The sequence below is a fragment of the Gadus morhua genome, chromosome 14 (assembly GCF_902167405.1).
Source record: "Gadus morhua chromosome 14, gadMor3.0, whole genome shotgun sequence".
Classification (NCBI taxonomy): domain Eukaryota; kingdom Metazoa; phylum Chordata; class Actinopteri; order Gadiformes; family Gadidae; genus Gadus; species Gadus morhua.
The window spans coordinates 14,549,489-14,571,378 of NC_044061.1; the positions used below are offsets into that span (position 1 = coordinate 14,549,489).

At 46.6% G+C, this 21,890-nt stretch overlaps 1 protein-coding gene across 3 annotated transcripts in view; it reads left to right on the plus strand.

The window, feature by feature from the left end:
• Nucleotides 1–755: 755 nt before the first annotated feature.
• Nucleotides 756–21,890, plus strand: part of pcdh17 (protocadherin 17) — a 65,026-nt gene continuing 43,891 nt past the window's right edge. For 2 of the 3 annotated variants that reach the window (XM_030377246.1, XM_030377247.1), the window contains exons 1-2: nucleotides 756–1,370; nucleotides 2,150–4,925. In XM_030377246.1, coding sequence (XP_030233106.1) covers nucleotides 2,430–4,925 — 2,496 coding nt within the window. In that variant the 5' untranslated portion in view covers nucleotides 756–1,370; nucleotides 2,150–2,429. The remainder of the gene's footprint in view (nucleotides 1,371–2,149; nucleotides 4,926–21,890) is intronic. The other variant, XM_030377248.1, reaches the window with a different exon arrangement.

Below are 21,890 nucleotides of genomic sequence, written 5' to 3' on the forward strand. Positions count from 1 at the left end.
CTACTATAGGCTACCATTTTATCCATCGCTAACCATAACTACAGTCAATAGTCATACTATTGCCAATATCTTTATGAACAGAAAACAGACGGGACACATTGTCCAATTAGGCCAGTAAAATGAAGATCGATATCCGGACGTCAATATTTCTTTGACGTCTGCCCCCCCCCCCCCCCCCCCCCCCCCCCCCGTCGTCTGTCACTCCTCCAAAACGTCTCACCAGCCACCATTAACAAGAGGACAAATACAAACTGACGTTGAATCCACACAGAATGCAACCGTGTCACATAAATACAGACTATGGCAACAACCGAAAAAAAGCTGACACGCATACGTGCATTTAGGCCCAACGACTTGGGCACACACTTCACAGCTTGTCTTGTTATCAAGTGATTCTCATTTAAAATCGAGAGTGCAAGTGCGCATTGAAAGTAATTTGAAATTAACTATTCGATTAAATGACATAGCCAGCCTTATGAATCCTAAACAGAGTCTACTTTATGTTCATGTTTTTCATATTTTTTTTCCATCACCAGGCTGTGAACGTTAAAGCTGTTGACTGTTGAAACACAACAATGCTCCGTGAGATTTGAAAAGATGCATCGCCGGTAAAACGCCAGCGACCAATCAGCTACTCTATATACAGAGAGCCGTTTTTAAACCCCGCCCTCTTTCCCGCCTCTTCAACCTGATTGGCTGGTGGCAGCGCAGCGACAATGTTTAATGCACCATGCGGTGCATGCACAGTTCAGTCAGTGAGAGGAGGCGCTCGTTGTTGCGACGCTACGCGGACGTGCGTAAAATACCAAAATCACTTTCTATTTCACTGTCATTGAAAAACGGATTCGGTGACGAGCATAAGATAAGGTTGAGGAGGTTAGACGGGACGTTGTCACTGAAAACACGCCTTTCCTCTCCAAGCTGCTGTCGCTCAGGTGGACCTGAGCTGGGCAGCGGGCAACGGCAAGGACACGACACCCGGGTATCCCACACATCCCTTCTCTCGCTGTGCTTTAACGTTCTCATCGGATCTAGATTGTCCATCCGGATTGTTCACCGTCTCAGAAACAGTTTAGACAGAGAGTGAGTCTCCGTGACTCCAAAGCCGGCGAGACATCCTGACAGCTTGGGGGTCGGCTCGGAGCGCCTGGACTCATTGACATTACAGGCAGACTTTTCTGGACCACTTTTTTTTCTTCTTCCGACGTCGCTCGGCCGCTGCGCGTTGGAAGACTTGTGGCTTCCCGGGCGCTCGGGGAAGAGAACAGTGCTGGTCCAGAGGGTGCCGGGACTATAGGGCGCTGGGTGATTTTCTAACTCTACCCTGGATATTAGTCACTGTTGTGGAGGATGAATTGTGCCAGTGTTAGGTAAGTGGTGGCTGTGTCTGTTTCTCTAGGGGTCTCGTGTTATTTGCGTTGAGTTAGATGTGTGAAACCTTCCTCAACAACGGGCACACGCCTCACTCCCCCAAGCCAGCCGACGCAACAGCTACTTGGTGGTGTATTGAATCTGCCGGGGAGAGACGGACGGAGATGGAGAAGGGTGAGATAGATTGAGAGAGGGGACAGAGAGAGGAGAGCAATGTTGGAGAAGTAGGCCTACTATATATGATTTAAGCGGCAGTGTCTCCGGTGACTCCGAAATTTGATGTTTTGGAGGGTTTCGTCTTAATGTGCGGATTATGCGGATTTGTTAATGCGCGTAAGAGGCTCAAGCATGACACATTTCAGTTTGGTCCATTAGTCTTTAGTTACGCACAATTACGACAAATTGTTTTATTCCAATTATTGTAGTAGCCTACCTATTCATTATGGGGGGAATTTATGTAAGAATGTTATAGTTTCTATAATAGTTTTATTTAGCGTGCGAGCTTCCCAACAAACCTACGTTTACAAATATTTTCATTCTAAATCTCTTTATTTATTATTGTATTTAGAAATCAACCCTTTTCTATTGCTGTATATCAAGGTTACGGCGATTCTCTCGCCAAGGTGAAATTGTGAAGAATCTACCGTAAAGATGATTTACGCAAAGAAGACGTTTAATTTCACTGCTTGCTGGATTCGAATGAATAACCTATATATACAAAAAAGCGATTTATATAATACCTCGATGGCTAACCTACTTTCTCTATCTTCACTCTTAGGTGATAACGCAACGCAAGTACAATGACTATTCTGTTTGGAGGAGAGCGGACTGCCATTATTGCTCCAATGAGTCCGGGTACTCAGCTGAATATCAATTAGGATCGTCGGGAGAGAGCGGAGAGCGAGGGAGAAAAAGACAATCAAAGGTGGATCTCCGGGACCACACACAATGAACACAAGTGGTTGTTTAGCGCTGAGTACACATAATACCTTGGCCCGTCACATCAACAGGTCGGAGTAAACACACAAAGGTTATCAGCGTTCTTGCGGAAGAGGGGGATGTATCTTTCTATTTTCTTTTTCCTACTGTTATGGGCTCAAGCCCTGACGCTGAAAAACTTAAATTATTCTGTCCCAGAGGAGCAAGGGCCAGGGACGGTGATCGGAAACATTGCCAAAGATGCAAGAATTGGGCTGGAGCAGACGGGCCAGGGGCAGGCGAAAAAAGCAAATTTCAGAGTGCTGGAGAATTCTGCCCCGCATCTCATTGACGTTGACCCCCAAAGCGGACTTCTTTACACCAAACAGCGCATCGACAGAGAAACACTGTGTCGCAGGAACCCAAAGTGCCAGCTCTCCATGGAGGTGTTTGCCAACGACAAGGATATCTGCATGATCAAAATAGACATCCAAGACATAAACGACAATTCTCCAACCTTTACCTCCGACCAGATTGATATTGACATTTCAGAGAATGCAGTCCCAGGCACACGCTTCCCTTTGACCAACGCGCACGACCCGGATGCAGGGGAAAACGGTCTTAAAACCTATCAAATAACCAGGGACGACTACAATCTATTTTCCTTGGAGGTTAAATCCCGAGGGGATGGCACTAAATTTCCAGAATTAGTTATTCAACGGCCCTTGGACAGAGAGGAGCGCAGCCATCACACGCTAATTCTATCAGCCACGGACGGTGGTGAGTACCCCCGGTCAGGCACGATGCAGATCAATGTTAAAGTTATTGATTCGAACGACAACAGTCCTGTGTTTGACCAGCCTTCATATGTCGTGGAAATCCCAGAAAATTCCCCCCCTGGTAAAGTACTTATTGATTTAAACGCCACTGATCCTGACGAGGGCAACAATGGTCAGGTTGTGTATTCTTTTAGTGGCTATGCCCCAGAGAGGATCCGGGAGCTGTTCTCCATAGACTCTAGGACGGGGATCATAAAGATCCAGGGGGAGATTGACTACGAAGAGAGCCCAATTATTGAGATTGACATCCAGGCCAAGGATTTAGGACCCAACCCCATTCCCGGTCATTGTAAAGTGACTGTGAAAGTGCTGGACCGGAATGACAACTGGCCTTATATAGGCTTCGTGTCTGTAAGACAGGGAGCGATCAGTGAGGCGCGACCCCCGGGCACCGTTATCGCTCTCGTTCGCGTCACTGACAAAGACTCCGGCAGGAACGGCCAGCTGCAGTGCAGGGTGCTGGGCAACGTCCCATTTAAACTTGAGGAGAATTATGACAATTTATACACGGTGGTGACGGACCGACCGCTGGACCGAGAGGTCCAGGACGAGTACAACGTCACCATCGTGGCCAAAGACAACGGCATCCCTCCCCTGAACTCCACCAAGTCCTTCACCGTGAAGATTCTGGACGAGAACGACAACGTTCCACGCTTCACCAAGGTGGTGTACCTGCTGCAGATCCCAGAGAACAACATCCCCGGGGAGTACCTAGGCTCGGTTCTAGCTCACGACCCCGACCTGGGCCAGAACGGCACGGTGTACTACAGCATTATCAATTCCAACGTCAGCGGCGGGGACGTCAACACCTATGTCAACGTCAACGCCGCCAATGGTGCCATCTATGCGGTGCGCTCCTTCAACTACGAGCAGATCAAATACTTTGACTTCAAAGTGTTGGCGAAGGACGCCGGTTCGCCCCACCTTGAGAGCAACACCTCAGTGCGCATCACCGTGCTCGACGTCAATGACAACATCCCGGTCATCGTCCTGCCGCTGCTGCAGAACGACACTGCCGAGATCCACGTCCCACGGAACGTGGGCGTGGGCTACATCGTTACCACGGTGAGGGCAGTGGACAACGACTACGGCGAGAGCGGGCGGCTCACCTACGAGATCTCTGACGGGAACGAAGACCACCTGTTTGAGATGGACCCGGTGACGGGGGAAGTGCGGACCGCCCACCCGTTCTGGGAGGACGTGAACCCCGTGGTGGAGCTGATCATCCGGGTGATGGACCACGGCAAGCCCACGCTGACCGCCGCTGCGCGCCTCATCGTCAAGGCCTACAACGGGCCGGTGGCGGGAGGCGAACCCAGGATCAACGAGGAGAACCGCAACTGGGACATGTCGCTGCCGCTCATCGTCACGCTCAGCATAATCTCCATTATGCTGCTTGCTGCCATGGTAACCATCGCCATCAAGTGCAAGCGGGAAAACAAAGAGATACGCACGTACAATTGCCGCATCGCAGAGTACTCGCACCCGCAGCTCGGGAAGGGCAAGAAGAAGAAGATCAACAAGAACGACATCATGCTGGTGCAGAGCGAGGTGGAGGAGCGGGACGCCATGAACGTGATGAACGTGGTGAGCAGCCCCTCCCTCGCTACTTCTCCCATGTACTTTGACTACCAGACCCGCCTTCCACTCAGCTCCCCCAGGTCAGAGGTCATGTACCTCAAGCCCACCGCTAACAACCTCAGTGTACCCCAGGGGCACGTGGGGTGTCACACCAGCTTCACCGGCCCAGCCACCAGCACCACGGAAACGCCCGCCAACCGCATGTCAATCATCCAGGTAAGACCTGTGACGATTGGTACACCTGTACTATGTGTTGTCTTCCCCACCAACACCTCCCTCCACCACCACCACCACCACCACCATGTCACTGCTAGTTTGTGGAGATGAAAAATATTCATGATATAAAGTTTATTTTGTTATGTGCGCAATCGTGCATGTTAAATGAGCAGTATATGGAGGAGCATTAAGGAGTCAGGGCATTTATAAGAAGAAGGTGATTAAAGGGATTTCTCCCAGCCGATCAAAGGATGACGTAGAGCTCTAAACAACTCCATTATCATTCAGTTTGCATCATACTTAACTATTTATTCCTTTGTTCTATATAAAGTAGTGCTGAATCACCTCTTCGGACGCCGGGTCTTATTGACAGGAGTATTTGGAGAGCAAGCGCAGAGGTCTTGACAAGTGGTTATGAACTGATGACCTCTCCATCGGAAGGGAATAGATTATCTTTTCATGTCATGTCCAAATAATTACCTCTTTGTGCTTAGAAATATACGGTGCTGTGCTGAATCTAATGAAAGAACTTAATCAATAAGGTACTGAGGGCTTTTCTTCATGTATCATATTATCGCTCCCCGGCTTCATTTGGTATTCCACAGATTCACGCAGACCTTGATAACTCATGAATTGCAAATCGCAATAAATAGAAACCCGCTGTCTCTGTTAATAATTAACCAGATGCTTGTTTAGATTCAGCATTGAGTCTTTGATTCAACTCAAGTTGTTTTCAAGTAGTCCAATCAGCGTTCGTATATGTATGTATTCTGGATTCAGTTTTTAATTAGCGGCATTGTAGGATTTTTAGACATACCTGACCTGATCTCTTGTTTTGGTCTTGGAGGATTTAATTTATTGAGATAAGCAGGTTGTGCTTCTCTTTTCATGGTCATTTAATAGCTCTTTGCAGGGAGTACTTAGGGGTATAAGTCTGGAACGTGACGACGTCTGTGTCTTTGTGGCACTAAGCCCATTTAAAGTCTGTTGTGTCGAAGCCGGATTAAGCCCGCTTCTTAACGAACCAGTATAAAGCCATAGGTGGCATACCCATTGAAAGGAAACCCAGCCTTTTATTTCTGAATTGAAATAAAAGCATAACAAATAAAATGGTTTATTTTGACATGAATATTATCTTCCTTTTATGAACATAAACACCAAACAGGCGTTGGCCCTGTTTGGGAGCATCGTTGTGGGAAAGGTCATTGGCTTTCCGAGATAAAATCTAGAACTGCACCACAAGCATAACCACATGATGAAATATGTGTGTGTGTACATGTATACATGTTTGTCTGCAAGCTTCAGTAAGTCAGTATGCGTGTCTATATGTGTATCAGTATGTGCGTGTGCAAATTTGCAAAGCAGCACAGGATCATTTGAAACCAGTTTGGTGTGATCCATTCCTCTTAATAACACCAATGAAGATGATGGGGATGATGATGATGATGATGGTGGTGCAATGGTGATGATGATAATGGTGGTGATGATGATGATGATGGTGGTGGTGATGATGGTGACAATGATGATCGTGGTGGTGGTGATGTTTGTGACATGGGGTTAGTACCCGACCACAGGCAGGCGTCTGGTGGTTAGTTTGTGGCCCAGGTCATCCCATCCAGCCGAGGGATAAGTCTTTCCCTCCACCCCGGCTTCTGTCCTGGCCAAGGGGATGTGTTTGTTTGCGTGCGTGTGCCTGAGTGTGTGGGCGTGTATCTGGTTGGGAGGGGGTTTATTGTGGATGACTGTGATCAGAAATGACGTGTTTTCACCAGGGAACACTCCCATCGCCCCCCCCCCCCCCCCCCTCTGCTCCAGTCCTGCTTCTAATTCGCCAGATGAATAGGGCAAAGATCAACGCACAGACCGTTATGGGGCCTGTCCAATCCGAGCAGCTGACTACTTGTGGTGCCGCCGGTCCTGCCCATGACACCCTTCCTGCACAGAGCAACGTGTCCATTGGCGGCCGTGCAGTAGTCGCGGTGGGGAACTGGTTCAAGAAACCGGACGCCATGTTCCCCGGTGCTCTGTGTTTGTTTACAGGGCTGCTCCAACACGCGGGGCTTTGCCGCTACTCGCTGTATTATTCAACACAACCTGTGTACTGGGAGATGGCTGCTGGCATCCGGTTTCCTCTTAATTCGAACACAACCATATCCTCTTTCTCCCTTTGGTCCCTCGCTCTCCATCCCTCCATCTCCGTCTTTTTTTCTTTCTTGCTCTCTTTTTCTCTGCTCTGATTCGCCTCTCTCTCCTCTTGCTTTCAATCCCCCTCTATCTCTCCCCTTCCTTCCTCCCTCCCTCCATCCCTTTCTCCTCCTCTCCCCCCCTCTCTATTTCTGTATCCGTCCATCTCTCTGGGAGCGAGGTATGTAAGCTGAGAGGGTTCTGAATCTAGGGATGGAGTGCATGTCAGGAGCCAGGGCAGAATTCTCTTTCCATCGATCTCTGGCCTATCTGCTGTCTCCGAGTCGCTGGGCTCCGCTCTAGAAGAAGGAGGAGAATAAATAAATAGATGACGACAACTTAACCACATCAGCTCTGCCTTGTCCACAAGGACATCTCAGGTCTGCTCTGGGCGTTAAGGCCTAAAATGGAGCTTTTGCTAGCTCCCAAGTTCCTACTGATGTATATCATAACACGGGCACGCACGCACCCACACACGCACACATTCAGGCACACCTGCAGTCGGTTGCACCAGCAGAACGTAAAGCCGATCATAAGTTCGGGTGTAAAGTCTGCCTTAACCCTACGCTCGACGTAGCTAATGCCAAACTAAAGGTGTTCTAAATTTTGGTTGCACCACCATAACTTAAGTTGTAACGTTACTAGTAGTGCATAAAGTGTACCAGTGTCGCTTTTAATGACGTTTAGATAATTTCAAGCCAATCATTGACAGATAACAATGTAAACAGGAAATACCGGCAAGTTTCCACCTTACCCGAGTGAAGACGCGTTAGCACCCAAATGAGAGGGCAAACAAAACAGTTTCAGTCATTTATTCTCTTAGCTTGGACGGTATAGGCGTGTGGTTAAGCTATTTGATGGCGGATTTTATAATAAATAAATAAATATAATATTCCGCCCGGCAAAACCGAAATCGCGCATATAATTCAACATCATCATAATAAAGAAATGGATCGATACGATCACGGACAATCCGTTCCCGGCGCAAATCGCATTGAAACTCCTCTTCCCATTGCTCAAAACGAATAGCCATCTTTACCCTGCGTTAGTGTTGAAATCTTTTTACGTTTTTTTCTTCTAACGGTTCTTTATCGTTAGTATGGAACTTACACCAGCTAGAGGGGAGGTGTAAAAGATAAGTTATAACTTAGTGTTACGTTGAAACTATCTGCTTGGTGCAACTGCTATTTTTTTAGTAGAGTGTAAAGTCGAACGTTTGGGTGATTTACGTTCAACGTAGCCTAAGTGGGACCTTACGTTCTGCTGGTGCAACTGGACCCAGAACCATAACGCAGAGCATAGAGTTGAAAAGAGGATTTAGAGAGTGTGATAGAGAGGAAAGAGATGTAGAGAGGGAACAATGGGGAACTTGAGAGGAGATACTGATGGGGGGGGGGGGGGGGGGGGGGGGGGGGAAGAGATTGATAGGGGAGGAGTGATAGAGTGATGGAAAGGGATAGTGAGAGAAAAGAGAATAAAGTAGTAGGCAGAGGGAAGGAATCAATTTAGCATTTTATCGTTCACTGTTTCATTTATTATATATGAATATATATATGTATCATATTCATTTTTGGGATAATTTTACAGTCAATGTAAATACACGTGTCCCAAACCTATGCAGCCCTTTGAATTGAATTTAATAGAAGTGAGTAATCTGTGAAGGGTTTGAATGAGTGGGACAGAGTGAGGGAGAGAATAGCGTGATAGGACAGAAGAGTGACAGAGAGAAGCAACTGATACAGATACAGCAGTGCCAGGGGGACGAGAGAAGGAGGTGTATCTGTGTATCTCGAGGTTTCCATCTCTGTTCGTTACCCCAGATCCAGCAGAGATCTTGCCTTCATTAGCCGGTTGGAGGGCACCACCCCCCCAGCAGATAGTCAGGCGTAATAACGTCTAATTCCTCTTGAGGCGTTGAGGGTATGACTTAGTGAGGAATCAAGACTGCAGCCAATCCGCCCCCCGAGATTAAATCCTCTTGGAAGAAGGGATTCCAGTAAGTCTCTCTAGAGGCTCACTGCCGGGAACATCACACAGGATTTGGTCAGAATACCATAAGGCCACTGTGTCATTCGAGGAACTTTTACCTATCTCCCTCACAGATTCTATCTTGTACTCTCATGTTTACCTCCCAACCCCCGCAGATTAAACAAATCTTTAATCAGCCTTAAATTATCATATCTTGCATTAGTTGGATAATTTGTGTGATAATTTGATTTGCCGTGGAAGTGCTTTTATGAAACATTAAACACTCACACAACACAGGGAGGGACACGTGGAAACGCTGTTACACGGAGGTGACAGTGGTAGCTGATCTCACCTATAGGGGGCGACAGAAAGCATTTGAGGTGGAGTGATGAGGGGAGGGGGAAGCTTGGTCAGGACAGGGTGGAGGGCTGAGGCAAGAGAGAGGGAGGTGAGGAGAGAGATTAGGAGGAGAGATGTTGGGCTAAAGAAAAAGAGTGTTATCAGTGTGTGTGTAGCGTGTGACCTAGCCGGAGTGTATTCCTCTGAATAGAGTGACACGAGGTCCCCCTGTTGATGGTACGAGACCACAGCTTCCTCGGTCTACTCATTAAATATAAATTAGGAGTGTCATTCAGAGGTCTGTTGGTTCACACAATGCACTCTTCCCTGCCAAGGAGTTTGTGTGTATGTGTGTAATGTGCGTGCGTGTGTGTTGAATGTATTATGCTGTGGTGTAATACCCCTATTGAGGGTTTAAAAGGGGGATGAATGGAGGGAAGAGGCTTAAGCTGCATATTGTCTGTGATTGAAGTGTGTGTTGGTGTGTGGGGGAATACAGCGGCTGTGTGTGTGTTGGTGTGTGGGACTGGGAAGTATAACGTGTGTGTGTGTTGTGTGTGTGTAGGGAGTATAGCGTGTTTGTGTGTGTGGTGTCCTTGGGTGTGTTACGGTGTATAGCGTGTGTGTGTGTTGATAGTTTAGGGGCTTGGGCTCTTCTTCGATGTGTAGGTTTGGCACACGTGTAGAAATACACGTCTTTATGAACTTGATGAGCATTTTAATGTGTGTGTTGTCGGGGGGGTGTGTTAGGGGGTTTTGAGGAAGACATGGGTGTGATGTGTGTGTGTGTGTGCGTGTGTGCGTGCGTGCGTGCGTGCACGTGTGTGCGTGCGTGCGAGAGTCAAAGCAGAAACAGAGTTTGGGTGGGGTCAATAAGTGGGTGTAAGTCATTGTGTATTCCAGCCATCTCTCTAGTTGTCTTTACGAGGGGAACAATCCTGTATTTGTCCGAACCGCTCATGGCCCTCCTCTGACACACATGCACTCACACAGGCACCCACATACACACAAACACACACACAAACACCCTCCTCTCTGACCCACACACCCACACACACTTTACACTCTCCTCTCTGACACACACACACACACACACACACACACACACACACACACACACACACACACACACACACACGTACAAACACACACACCCACACACAAATTATAAACACACACACATACACGCATCCTCCTCTGACACACATACATTCTATACGCACACACACACATAAGCAAGCACATGCACATAAACACACACGCACACACTATACACCCTCCTCTATGACACCCACATACACTGTACCTCCTCTGACACACATCCACATACATCTCTGACACACAAACATGCACACACACTGAGGCACACATTCACAATCCACAATTTCCTCTGAAGCTTGTTTCTTGCTGTATTTTCCATGAAATCCAACACTTCAATCGCCATCGAGCCAGAGAATTGAAAAACACTCTCTATTTAATTTCACCTCTCTCTCTCTCTCTCTCTCTCTCTCTCTCTCTCTCTCTCTCTCTCTCTCTCTCTCTCTCTCTCTCTCTCTCTCTCTCTCTCTCTCTCTCTCTCTCTCTCTCTCTCTCTCTCTCTCTCTCTCTCTCTCTCTCTCTCTCTCTCTCTCTCTCTCTCTCTCTCTCTCTCTCTCTCTCTCTCTCTCTCTCTCTCTCTCTCTCTCTCTCTCTCTCATGAAGGGCCTGATGTTACTCAGGCTGAATCTTATAAAGAGAGATGGCCGGCCCGGGGAGGCCTGCATGTTCTTAAGAGTCTGTGTGGCTTCTCGTTGGTTCGCCGTACTTTAAACGGTTACATTAAGGAGACTCTCGTATGTCGGGATGTACTGGACCGGGGCAGCTAGTGCTGCTCAACACACAATGCTATATGCTGACAGTTTGAATTATTAATATTCAAGTTTATTTTATCTACCCTAAGCTCACATGATCAACGTTTGAGGGGGGGGGAGTGGGGGGTGGGGAGTGAAAAATGACGTCTATATTTTGTGTGTGTGTGTTGTTGTGCATGGGTATGTGTTTGATAGTGTAGCAGCAATAGAGCTGAGAACAACATGTATCTATATTTACCTCCCATCCCATGAATAACTTATATTGTTTAACAACATACGCACACACACACACACACACACACACACACACACACACACACACACACACACACACACACACACACACACACACTCATGCACACACACATACACACACGTACAAACACACACACCCACACACAAATTATACACACACATATACACGATCCTCCTCTGACACATCTGGTGCATGCACAGATGCACACAAACATGTACACACATGTTCATCGACCCCACCATGTCAGGAAGGGGTTTAAAACCTTCAAACTCCATAATAAATCAACTCTTAATCCCAAAATAATCCAATTTCATGCCAAATACTTTTCATGTCTGCAAGAGTGCAGACTGGGCTGTATATGCATTTATATATAGGTGAATACAGGTAGATAGATTAAGGCTATGGTTGAATATATATATATATATATATAGATATGTTTCTGTGTGTGTATATATGTGTATATCTATGTGTACATATATATTTTTAGGTTTTAGGTGAACTTGGGATTTATCAGATGTTCATGATTATTGATCATGAACATCTATCATATTGTAATGATTTTAAATATATGGTTTGGTAATTCGCATATTTTTGGTGATCATTAAGCGGTCATCATATTTAATAGATGGTTCTTTTGATGATCCTAATCCGTGTAAATGATAGCTACTGCACCACGTAAAAATACTTATTTCTAAACGAGACTGCACCAGCCCACTTGCTCTTCTTCCTTTCTCAAAGAGTTGAAGACTAATCCAAATTCTCCTTTCAATAATTACACCATTAAAAGCCTATGTCTGTGAGACGCAGAGCGGCGAGGACGGAGTGACGGGAGGACCAGTGTGGTGGTTCTGGGGGAAATCAGGGGTAGAGGTGGAAGTAAATGTTTTATCACACGCAGTAAGAAGCCTAACCCTGGTGAATAATGAAGCATGAGGCTTGTAGACCAAGGCCAGACTAACATTCTCACATGAAAGAGATACGCATGGAAACACATTGACAGACAGGATGGATACACGGACATACAGACTACCAGGAAGAGAGACAGGCAGTAAGACAAGTGATGAGACAGGCAGACGGACACAGAGTGATACAGACAGACGGAGTGACTGACATCCGAACAGTGAGTTGTGTGTGTGTGTGTGTGTGTGTGTGTGTGTGTGTGTGTGTGTGTGTGTGTGTGTGTGTGTGTGTGTGTGTGTGTGTGTGTGTGTGTGTGTGTGTGTCTGTGTGTGTGCGTGTGTGTGGCAGTAGTGTGTTTCATATTTAATGAGCCAACAACAGCAGATCAGTGTGTTATGACCCCTGTGGAATCACTGGTTGACCTCTGACCTCAAGCTTTCAGTTTCTCTGGGAAGGAGACATGACCACTCAAATTAGCCTCAAAGAATTCATTCAGCCTGTGTGTGTGTGTGTGTGTGTGTGTGTGTGTGTGTGTGTGTGTGTGTGTGTGTGTGTGTGTGTGTGTGTGCTTGTGCGCTGGACAGTGGTGCAGCTTTTAGTTCCTACTCAAACATGGATACATGTTGCTCACAAAAATAGTGACATCCCCAACTGGGCCAGACAAAGGTGACATCATCAGCTTGATCTTTTCCGTCTATGATTCCATCCTTCTGTTACCATGGATATTATAGAATTATTTTATACAATGTGTGTGTGTGTGTGTGTGGGTCGTCACAGTGTATTTGGTGTAGTGTGCCTAATGCCTAGTGTGCGTGTATTTGTATGTGTGTGTCTGTTAAAGGGTTTTCCAGTGTCGGGGCTGAATGGGCCCCAGGGGCTCCTGTACGTCCCTCCTGGGTTGCTGGCTCTGTCATTCCCTGCGGGGGGAGACAGGGGAGGTAGGGGTGAGGCGAGGGAGAAGAGTGAGGCTGTTGGATGTCGTCTCTCTCAGCCGTAAATCAGATATTCTTCCAAAGTCAAACAAAATGGAGGCCGCATAGTGAGCTGCTGGCACTGGTCCAACCTGAGGGTCTACTATCGCTACCTACCTGACCTTGACTGAAACACACACACATGCATGAACGCACACACAGGCACCGCACACACACACGCACGCACACTTGCACACATACACACGCACACACAGCACACATGTACAAACAAACTCCTTACACACAAATATACTCACACAACGCTCACACACCCACCTCAGCACTTACAAATACCCTCCACCTCAGCACACACACATGCACGCACACACCAACTCTCACACACATACACACAACGACACTCCCCTGAGCCAAGGCAGTAAGTAATGTGAGTTTCCTCTACCCTCATTTCTCATTAGTACGTGAGAAATAATGTTCTTGTCCTCTGTCCAGCATTCTCTCACTTTCTCTGGCTCTGTCACTCCTTCATCTATCCTCTCTCTCTCTCTCTCTCTCTCTCTCTCTCTCTCTCTCTCTCTCTCTCTCTCTCTCTCTCTCTCTCTCTCTCTCTCTCTCTCTCTCTCTCTCTCTCTCTCTCTCTCTCTCTCTCTCTCTCTCTCTCTCTCTCTCTCTCTCTCTTGCTATCCCTCTTGCTTTCTCTTGTCTCCCTCCCCCTTCCTCTCTCTCGCTCTCTCTCAATCTTTCTCACTCTATAACTATCTATATCTATCTCTTTTCCAGTCTTTCAAAGTAGCCTACATTATAGTGAATAAAGTAAATGAAATAATTGGAAATGTCTTGCACAACCTGTTCATTGAGCGATGGAGTTCGATCAATCGTGAATCCAAAAAAATCATTCCACATCCCGGCTTTGTGTTTTGGTTTAAAGTCGGCCCATGGACACAGCAGACCATCGATACGGAAATGACATTTCCGCCTTCCGTTTAACGAGTGTTCTGCCAATACTGGATGTGTGTCCGTGTCTGGGTGTTAGTGCTTGTGTGTGTGTGTGTGTGCGTTTGTGGGGGTAGCTGCGTGTGCGATGTGGGTGCGTGCATGCGTATGAGTGTGTGTAATAATAATAGTGGAGCTCCTGCTGTCTGGGTTGTTTCCCGTCGTCTCCGGAGCGCCGCTGGAAACACGATGCGTTGATGGAGCACAGCATCAGACGGAACGGAAAACCCCAGTCTCTAGAACCTCCTCATCGTGTGGGGGAGGAGGGAACGAACAGGCCCAGTCTCTAGAACCTCCTCATAGTGTGGGGGGGGAAGGAACGAACAGGCCCAGTCTCTAGAACCTCCTCATCGTGTGGGGGAGGAGGGAACGAACAGGCCCAGTCTCTAGAACCTCCTCATCGTGTGGGGGAGGAGGGAACGAACAGGCCCAGTCTCTAGAACCTCCTCATCGTGTGGGGGAGGAAGGAACAAACAAGCCCAGTCTCTAGAACCTCATCATCGTGTGGGGGAGGAGGGAACGAACAGGCCCAGTCTCTAGAACCTCCTCATAGTGTGGGGGGGGAAGGAACGAACAGGCCCAGTCTCTAGAACCTCCTCATCGTGTGGGGGAGGAGGGAACGAACAGGCCCAGTCTCTAGAACCTCCTCATCATGTGGGGGAGGAAGGAACGAACAGGCCCAGTCTCTAGAACCTCCTGACGAGTCGTGGAAGGAGGGAACGGACATCCCCAGCCTTTAGAACCTGCCGATGAGGTGGGGCAGGTGGATGGGAGAGGAGCGGAGGGAGAGCTGGCGGTGGAGGAGGTGTGTCTTCTCCTCGGTTGCGCTTCACAGATGAGGCCTAGCGGACCCCTAGCTGCTTTTATGTCTTGGAGGGAAGTCATTTTTAAAACCTTGCTACGATCAAATCAATCGAGCTCACCACTCAACTCTATTGATCCCATGTTTGTTCGGTACAGATGCATCTCTCTCTCTCTCTCTCTCTCTCTCTCTCTCTCTCTCTCTCTCTCTCTCTCTCTCTCTCTCTCTCTCTCTCTCTCTCTCTCTCTCTCTCTCTCTCTCTCTCTCTCTCTCTCTCTCTCTCTCTCTCTCTCTCTTTGAACCTACCTCTTTTCAACCTCTCCCTCACCCCTCCCCTGGCCTGTTTCCATGGCGTTGTGTGGGTGTCATATCAGATGAGCGTAGCGATAGCTCATGTTACTGCTTCACCAGCGGCAGATTATCCTGTCACCAGGGCCTATTGATCCGTGAGCACTCTTAATAAATAAAGTAGCGCGGCGGAGACGTCGGATCCATGATCACTCCGGACAACACCCTGATATTTATACCACCCGGCGGGTAGCGCATGATGGATGTCGATAGTCTCTCTTCTTCTCCTTGCTCTACTGTCTGCCTAACTCCTCCCCTCCTTCGGTTCTCTTCTCCTCTCTTTTCTTCTCCATATCGCTCCTCTCCACCTCTAATCTACTGTCATTTCTGTCCTCTCGCCTCTCCTCTCTCTTCTTCTGCCCTCCTCTCCGCTCTTCTCTTCTTCTGCTCTCCTTTCCTCTCCTCTCTTCTTGCATTTCCTCTCCCTTCTTCTGCTCTCCTCTCCTCTTGCATTTCCTCTCTCTTCTTCTGCTCTCCCCTCTCTTCTTCTGCTCTCCCCTTCCTTCCTTTCCTCTCCTCCCTTCTTCTGCTCTCCTCTCCCGTTTCCTCTCTCTTCTCCTGCTCTCCTTTCCTCTCCGATCCTCTCGTGTCTCCTCTCTCTTCTTATGCTCTCTGCTCCTTCCTTCTCCGGCCCTCTCTCCTCCTTGGTTCTCCTCACTCTCCTTTCCTCCTCTCTTGTTCCAAAATGCATATTCCTCTCATTCCCTCCTCATGTTGCCACGTTGATCAGGGACGAAATAGACCCTCGGCTCCTACCCCTCCTCCTCCTCCTCTCCTCCTCCTCTCTCCGGTTGCTTTCATGTCCTCTCAGAGGTCCTTGCGGAGGTCGAGTCGACACACGGGGATGATGTACTCCCAGGTGGGAGAGACATGAGGAGAGCCCAGGGAGTAACCGATCAAATGAGCTACTGGTGGGGGTCGGGGGATGTGTTGAAGAGAGCGAGGCCAATGGAGAGTCTCTGAGGGCCTGGGGAGGAGGGGGAGGAGGGGGAGGAGGAGGAGGCAGGGTCAGATGAGGTCAGAGCCCCAGATTAGGGCTGATTGTTTCCTCTGCAGCCTGGCTGATGGAAGGTAAATCCGGACTGACACGCAGCTCTTTGGTGGGATGCATCAAAGAAACGTCACGTTGCCTTAAAGCACTCCCCTTCTCCAATTCTTCCCTTCCCTGATTCTCCCTGTTTTCACCTCTCACCTCCCCCCGCTTTAACATCCCTTATGACCCAGCATGCTGTCAAGGTCACCTTCGAGAATCACTGACTTTATCCTCCCACCTTGAACAGAGGAGTAGTATGTGTGTACGTTTGTCTGTGGGTGTGTGTCTGTGGGCGTAGTGTGAAATCGTACCTGTGTGTGTGTGTGTATGTGGTGTTGTGTTGTGTGTGCGTGTGTGCGTGTGTCTGTGCGTGCGTGCGTGTGTGTGTGTGTGTGTGTGTTTTTGTGTGCTTATATGTCTGCGTAGTGTAGTGTTTGTGTGTGCTCTGTCCTGGGCTGTTGGGGTATATTCTGGAATCCTTTAATCTGCGGAACGGAGGATTTCAGATGGAAATATTGTCTTTCCTTTCATGTGTTTAGCCCACATGGATCTTCTCCCTTCAATCACGAAAAACTCTTATTGATGATTTCTTTTTATTCATGAAACATTTCTTCTCATTGGTCGTTCTGTTTTTATCAAGAAAGCTGGCTCCTGTTGGTCTGTTTCTTTTAAATTATGAAACATTTGCTTTGTTTGTTATCAAATATCATTGTCTCTAATTGGTAGGTTTTAAAAACACGAAATACCTGTACCATTGTTCGGATTTGTCGTTTGTTCGAAATAAAAAATCATTCCCTCTCTTTTTTTTTTTAATCAAGAATCACTCGTTCTCATTGGTGGGTTCTAACAGAAGGAAAGGGCTTTAATCATCTCCTTAACAAATGGAATGTTCCTACTTAGAACAATTCCAGGCAATTAGGTTGCATTGGATGAACTGTATATATTTGTGAATATATAAGAACTTTACACTAGATGTAGTAGATGCTCATTATATATGTATGTGTATATAGATGTATACATATATCGTGTATGTATCTATATATATAATGAACTGAAGAGTCAGGGTTTCTAGCTCAACATTTTGCAGTTAGCTTAATTGACTCCTAAGTGAGGTAGCTCCTAAATGAGGTAATAGGTTCTTAGGTATAACTAGGCTGTGATCTGTCTCAAGTTCAGAGCTGGCTAACGGATAAGCTAACCAGAGATAACTACTAGGCTAATCTTGGAATCCAATGATAAAGCTTGCGTAAGATGTTCATTCTATTTTTATACCTACAGTACAGTTACAGAGATATACAGATGATCATTCCACACCATCTATGGATTTTTTGGGCTTGTATCTCGTCCCTGAATCGATATCAACCTGACCTTGTGTCAAGAGGTCATTGCTTTGGTGAGGGAGAACTTAGGTCATAGCAGCAGAGCTGTTAAACGTGGTAATATGCTACTGGACTCAATATTTGGATTGTATATGGGATAAGACTGTATGTAATAGCAGAAAACAGCGGTCGGATATAGGATCAAGCAGTCCTAATAGATTATGCTAGAGCTTCTGGGGTCAGAGCCTACAAATGGCCCGGGCCGGAAGCAAATAACTGCAAGGGCGGAGCATCGCCTTATTCCCTGTTTTGTTACGGAGATATTCTACCAAAGAAAACATAACGGCTGGAGTCACTGGAGAAGAGATTCAAATTTGTGTATTCTTATGGTGGCCAGTCTGGAGTGTTGATTTGAATCCTTAACAGACAATTTTTTTGCAGTTTTCTTCAGCTAGTTAAGTTTGTCAGTGAGTCAAATTACTCTGACACATCCTACATAACATCAATTTGTATTAACAGTCGTACCAAATATGACGTGGAAGAAAGTGAAATGCGGCATTCACTCAATTGTAACTGAAACCAACAACGTTAGACCTAGAGTCACTATATAAAAGACTACCTACCTTCAAACACATACACAGTTACACATACACCCACACACACGAAACACAAATTATAAATTTCTAACATCTCACAAGCATTCCTTTATAAATTGTAGAACTTGGGTTACTCTTTTAAAACTAGTACAGTTTGATAAAATGCATTAAAATGTTGATGTCTTCAGTGTATATCTATCCGTATCCATGTGTTATAACATGCATTTTTTAACCATATTTATATTTAAAGTTCTGCACACAGTCCAAGTCTTTCTAAAAGTTTGTTCCATATAGACATAGAAAGCAGGGAGAAACATGAACGTTGTTCTTGCTCTGCGAATAATATATACTAATGAGAGTGCACATAGCATGTAGGACAAAGGGATTTCGAAAGTGTCCAAATTGACACAAAGAGCGTATTAAGGGTTCTATTTATTCACTCAGTAATCCCACTCCCTCTGGGTGTGTTGGTCCACCATGTAATGGATGGTAAAGTTGTTGTTTGTTATTGTTTTGGTTAAGAACTGAATTACCCCAGAATGTGGAAATATGGACATTGATAAATCAATCACACGAGTAGATGAGGGGAATATAATTATTGCCAAGGATGTCATGCTTGTTGGGTTTCTCTGTGTTTGGACAGGATTTAGCTAAGCCCTTGATTTAATTTCACATGCATCGCAAAAGAGTTTCCTTATTGTGTGTGTGTATGTGTGTGTGTATGTGTGTTTTTTGTGTGTGCAGAACCCAGTAAAGGGCAACTTGATACCAATTTCAATACCACAACGACAAACTGAAACAAATGAGGGCATTGAATGTTATATTTCAATAAAAATATAAATATATCAAGGATATAACATTATAACAAGGACCAGCAGAATGACTGTGGTACACATTAACAATCATTTAGAAAGAAAGACATTGATGAAAACAATATTTGTCTCTTGGTTATTCCCATAGTAAAAGGCCTCGGAGATTGTCTAGCATGCATAAGGTTCAAGTTACGAATGACATACTTGCTTGACAGAAAACCTTATTTGGCTGTGATCCTGTGTGTATGAGTGGATCAAAGGTGAAGGTCATTATATTCACCTGTTATTCCAATTTGTTGCTCAATTTATTCCTGACTTTTCAATTAACAATTTAACTCTGATAAATACCAGTTGATAATGAACGGTTTATCTCAGCTTCACATTTGAATTTTTTTCAAACCTGATAATGTCCAATTGATAACCTAACTCTGCTTCCAAAGTCTAAAATTGGGTTATTTCCACACTGATAGCAAAATTCTGCAAGAACTTTGCCTCTGCAAAGGATTGCCTCCCCCTCCTAGAGATTCTGCTGGGTCCTTTGCTGTTCCTCGTGGCACTGTCTCAAACACTGTGGCCTTATCCCCAACATCTGGGAACTTGGATTGCGGAAATATCGAAAATTTAGCCTGAATGTTTCAAAGTAATGAGGTTTTGATTTAAATAGAGCGGTTTTGCAATGTTTGGATCCCATTAACCTGCGATTGGTCTCGTTCACCGAGCGCGTCTTCAATAATAAGGTTGTCTTCCAGGACCCACGTTTACAGCGTGTGGTAATCTATACAGAAACAGGAGGGGGAGGAGGAAGAGGAAAAGGAGGGGGTGAGGTAGAGGAGGAGGATGAGGAGGTGGTTGAGAATAAGGCAGGGATGAGCGAGAGCGGGGAGGGGGGAGATGAGCAAGAGGGGGTTGAGGAGGCGATAGAAGAGGGACGAGGTTGAGGAAAATAAGGGGGGGGGGGGGGGGGGGGGGGGAGAGTGGATGAGCTGGAGACATCGGAGGGGGTGAACAGCAGAAGGAGGAAGAGGTGGTTGTGAGGAGGAAGAAGAGAACGGGTGAGGAAGAGGAGGGGATAAAGAGGACGGTTGAGGTAGAGGAGGAGGATGAGTGGTTGGGTTAGGAAGAGGGGGGGATGAGGTAGACGTGGGAGAAGATGGGGATGGGTGAGAAGGTGGGAGTGGAAGAAGAGGGAGTGAGGAGGCAGAGAAGGAGAGATGAGGAGGAGGCAGAGGAGAGGTTGGCGGTAGTGAGGAAGTCTTCCGCGTTGCTCTTAAGGAATAATCAAAAGGCATTAGAGGGGCAGGTTGGAGCATTTCAGATGTGCAAGTGTGATGTGCTCTGTTCTCGTACCTCTGTCCTATACCCCCACACCTTCACCTCTCTTCCATTATCTCATGCTGTCTTCTCTCCTCTTCTCCTTGTTTATTCACTCCTCCCTTCTTGCCTCTCTTCTCTTTCCTCTTTCTTCTCATATTTACCCAGTCCTTCACTCCCGTATTTTCTCCTGTTTCCTTCTCTTTTCGCGACTTTTCCGTTCTCCCCCTGACCTCTTCTCCTTTCTTCTCTTTTCTCTCCTCTTATCTCTTCCCTCTCTCCTAATTTTCCTCTCCTTTTATCGCTTCTCCTTTACAGCAACACCGATAATACTCTCACAGGATCTTCTTTCTGTTATCGAATCCCTGCAACACTGTCGGCTTGTGATATATCGCGCTCACAGTTCACACGGTGCGCACCACTTCCGCTCCGAGTCCTTGAAATACTCACGCTTTTAAAAAGCGAGCTAATCTTAATTGATCCCCACACAGTTATGTGTCCATTAATACACGCTCATACTCATGTTTCATGCGTTTGTTGAACCACAGACATATGGGGAAACATACAAGGTTTCTGCTTTGAAGCGAAGGCCTTCGGAGAGGTGCTGTTGTCCATGCAGAAATACGGGCACGGGATGGATGTGAGGAAACATTATGACATCGGCCAATTCAGGAGGTGACACTGGGCTAGGGCCCAGCGTCTCTGCCAAACTGCCAGCAGAACTGCTCTGGTTGGCTGGACATAACTTCACAACGCAACACGATTAGCTAAATTCAACTTGGAACACTGGTATTTGCATGTCGCATTTAAATCGAATAGCTTCTGTAGCTGTGATCGTGAAAGAAGATGACTGTTTGGTATTTTTAGAACTCTCCTTTTATTCAAAGCTATTTACCGGATCGCTCTCCATGTCTCTCTCAGAAGAGACATGGCTCACACGTGACGAAGCGCACCGAGACCTGCCCGGTATAACTACCGTGTTATCTCCAACACTGAATACCAGACGCATTGTCGGGCCCCAGGGGCCTCACATGATGCGGGGGCATGAGACGTGGCAAGGATCACAGCGCCGGTGATAAACGTCCCCGGGCCTTAGCCTTGGCTTTGATAATTCAGATTTGGATTCAGAACGACCACACAGACATAGGCTTGCTTTTGGTTCATCAGCTGAGCCTAGAAACAAACATCATACAGCAGGACAGTAGAAGACGTACATAATACCCAATATAGATATGACACCACATCTTTTTTCCCATATGACGTGCAGGGCATGTTGTTATACACATTACCTTATGTACGTATCCTTCAATATCATCACCTTATTT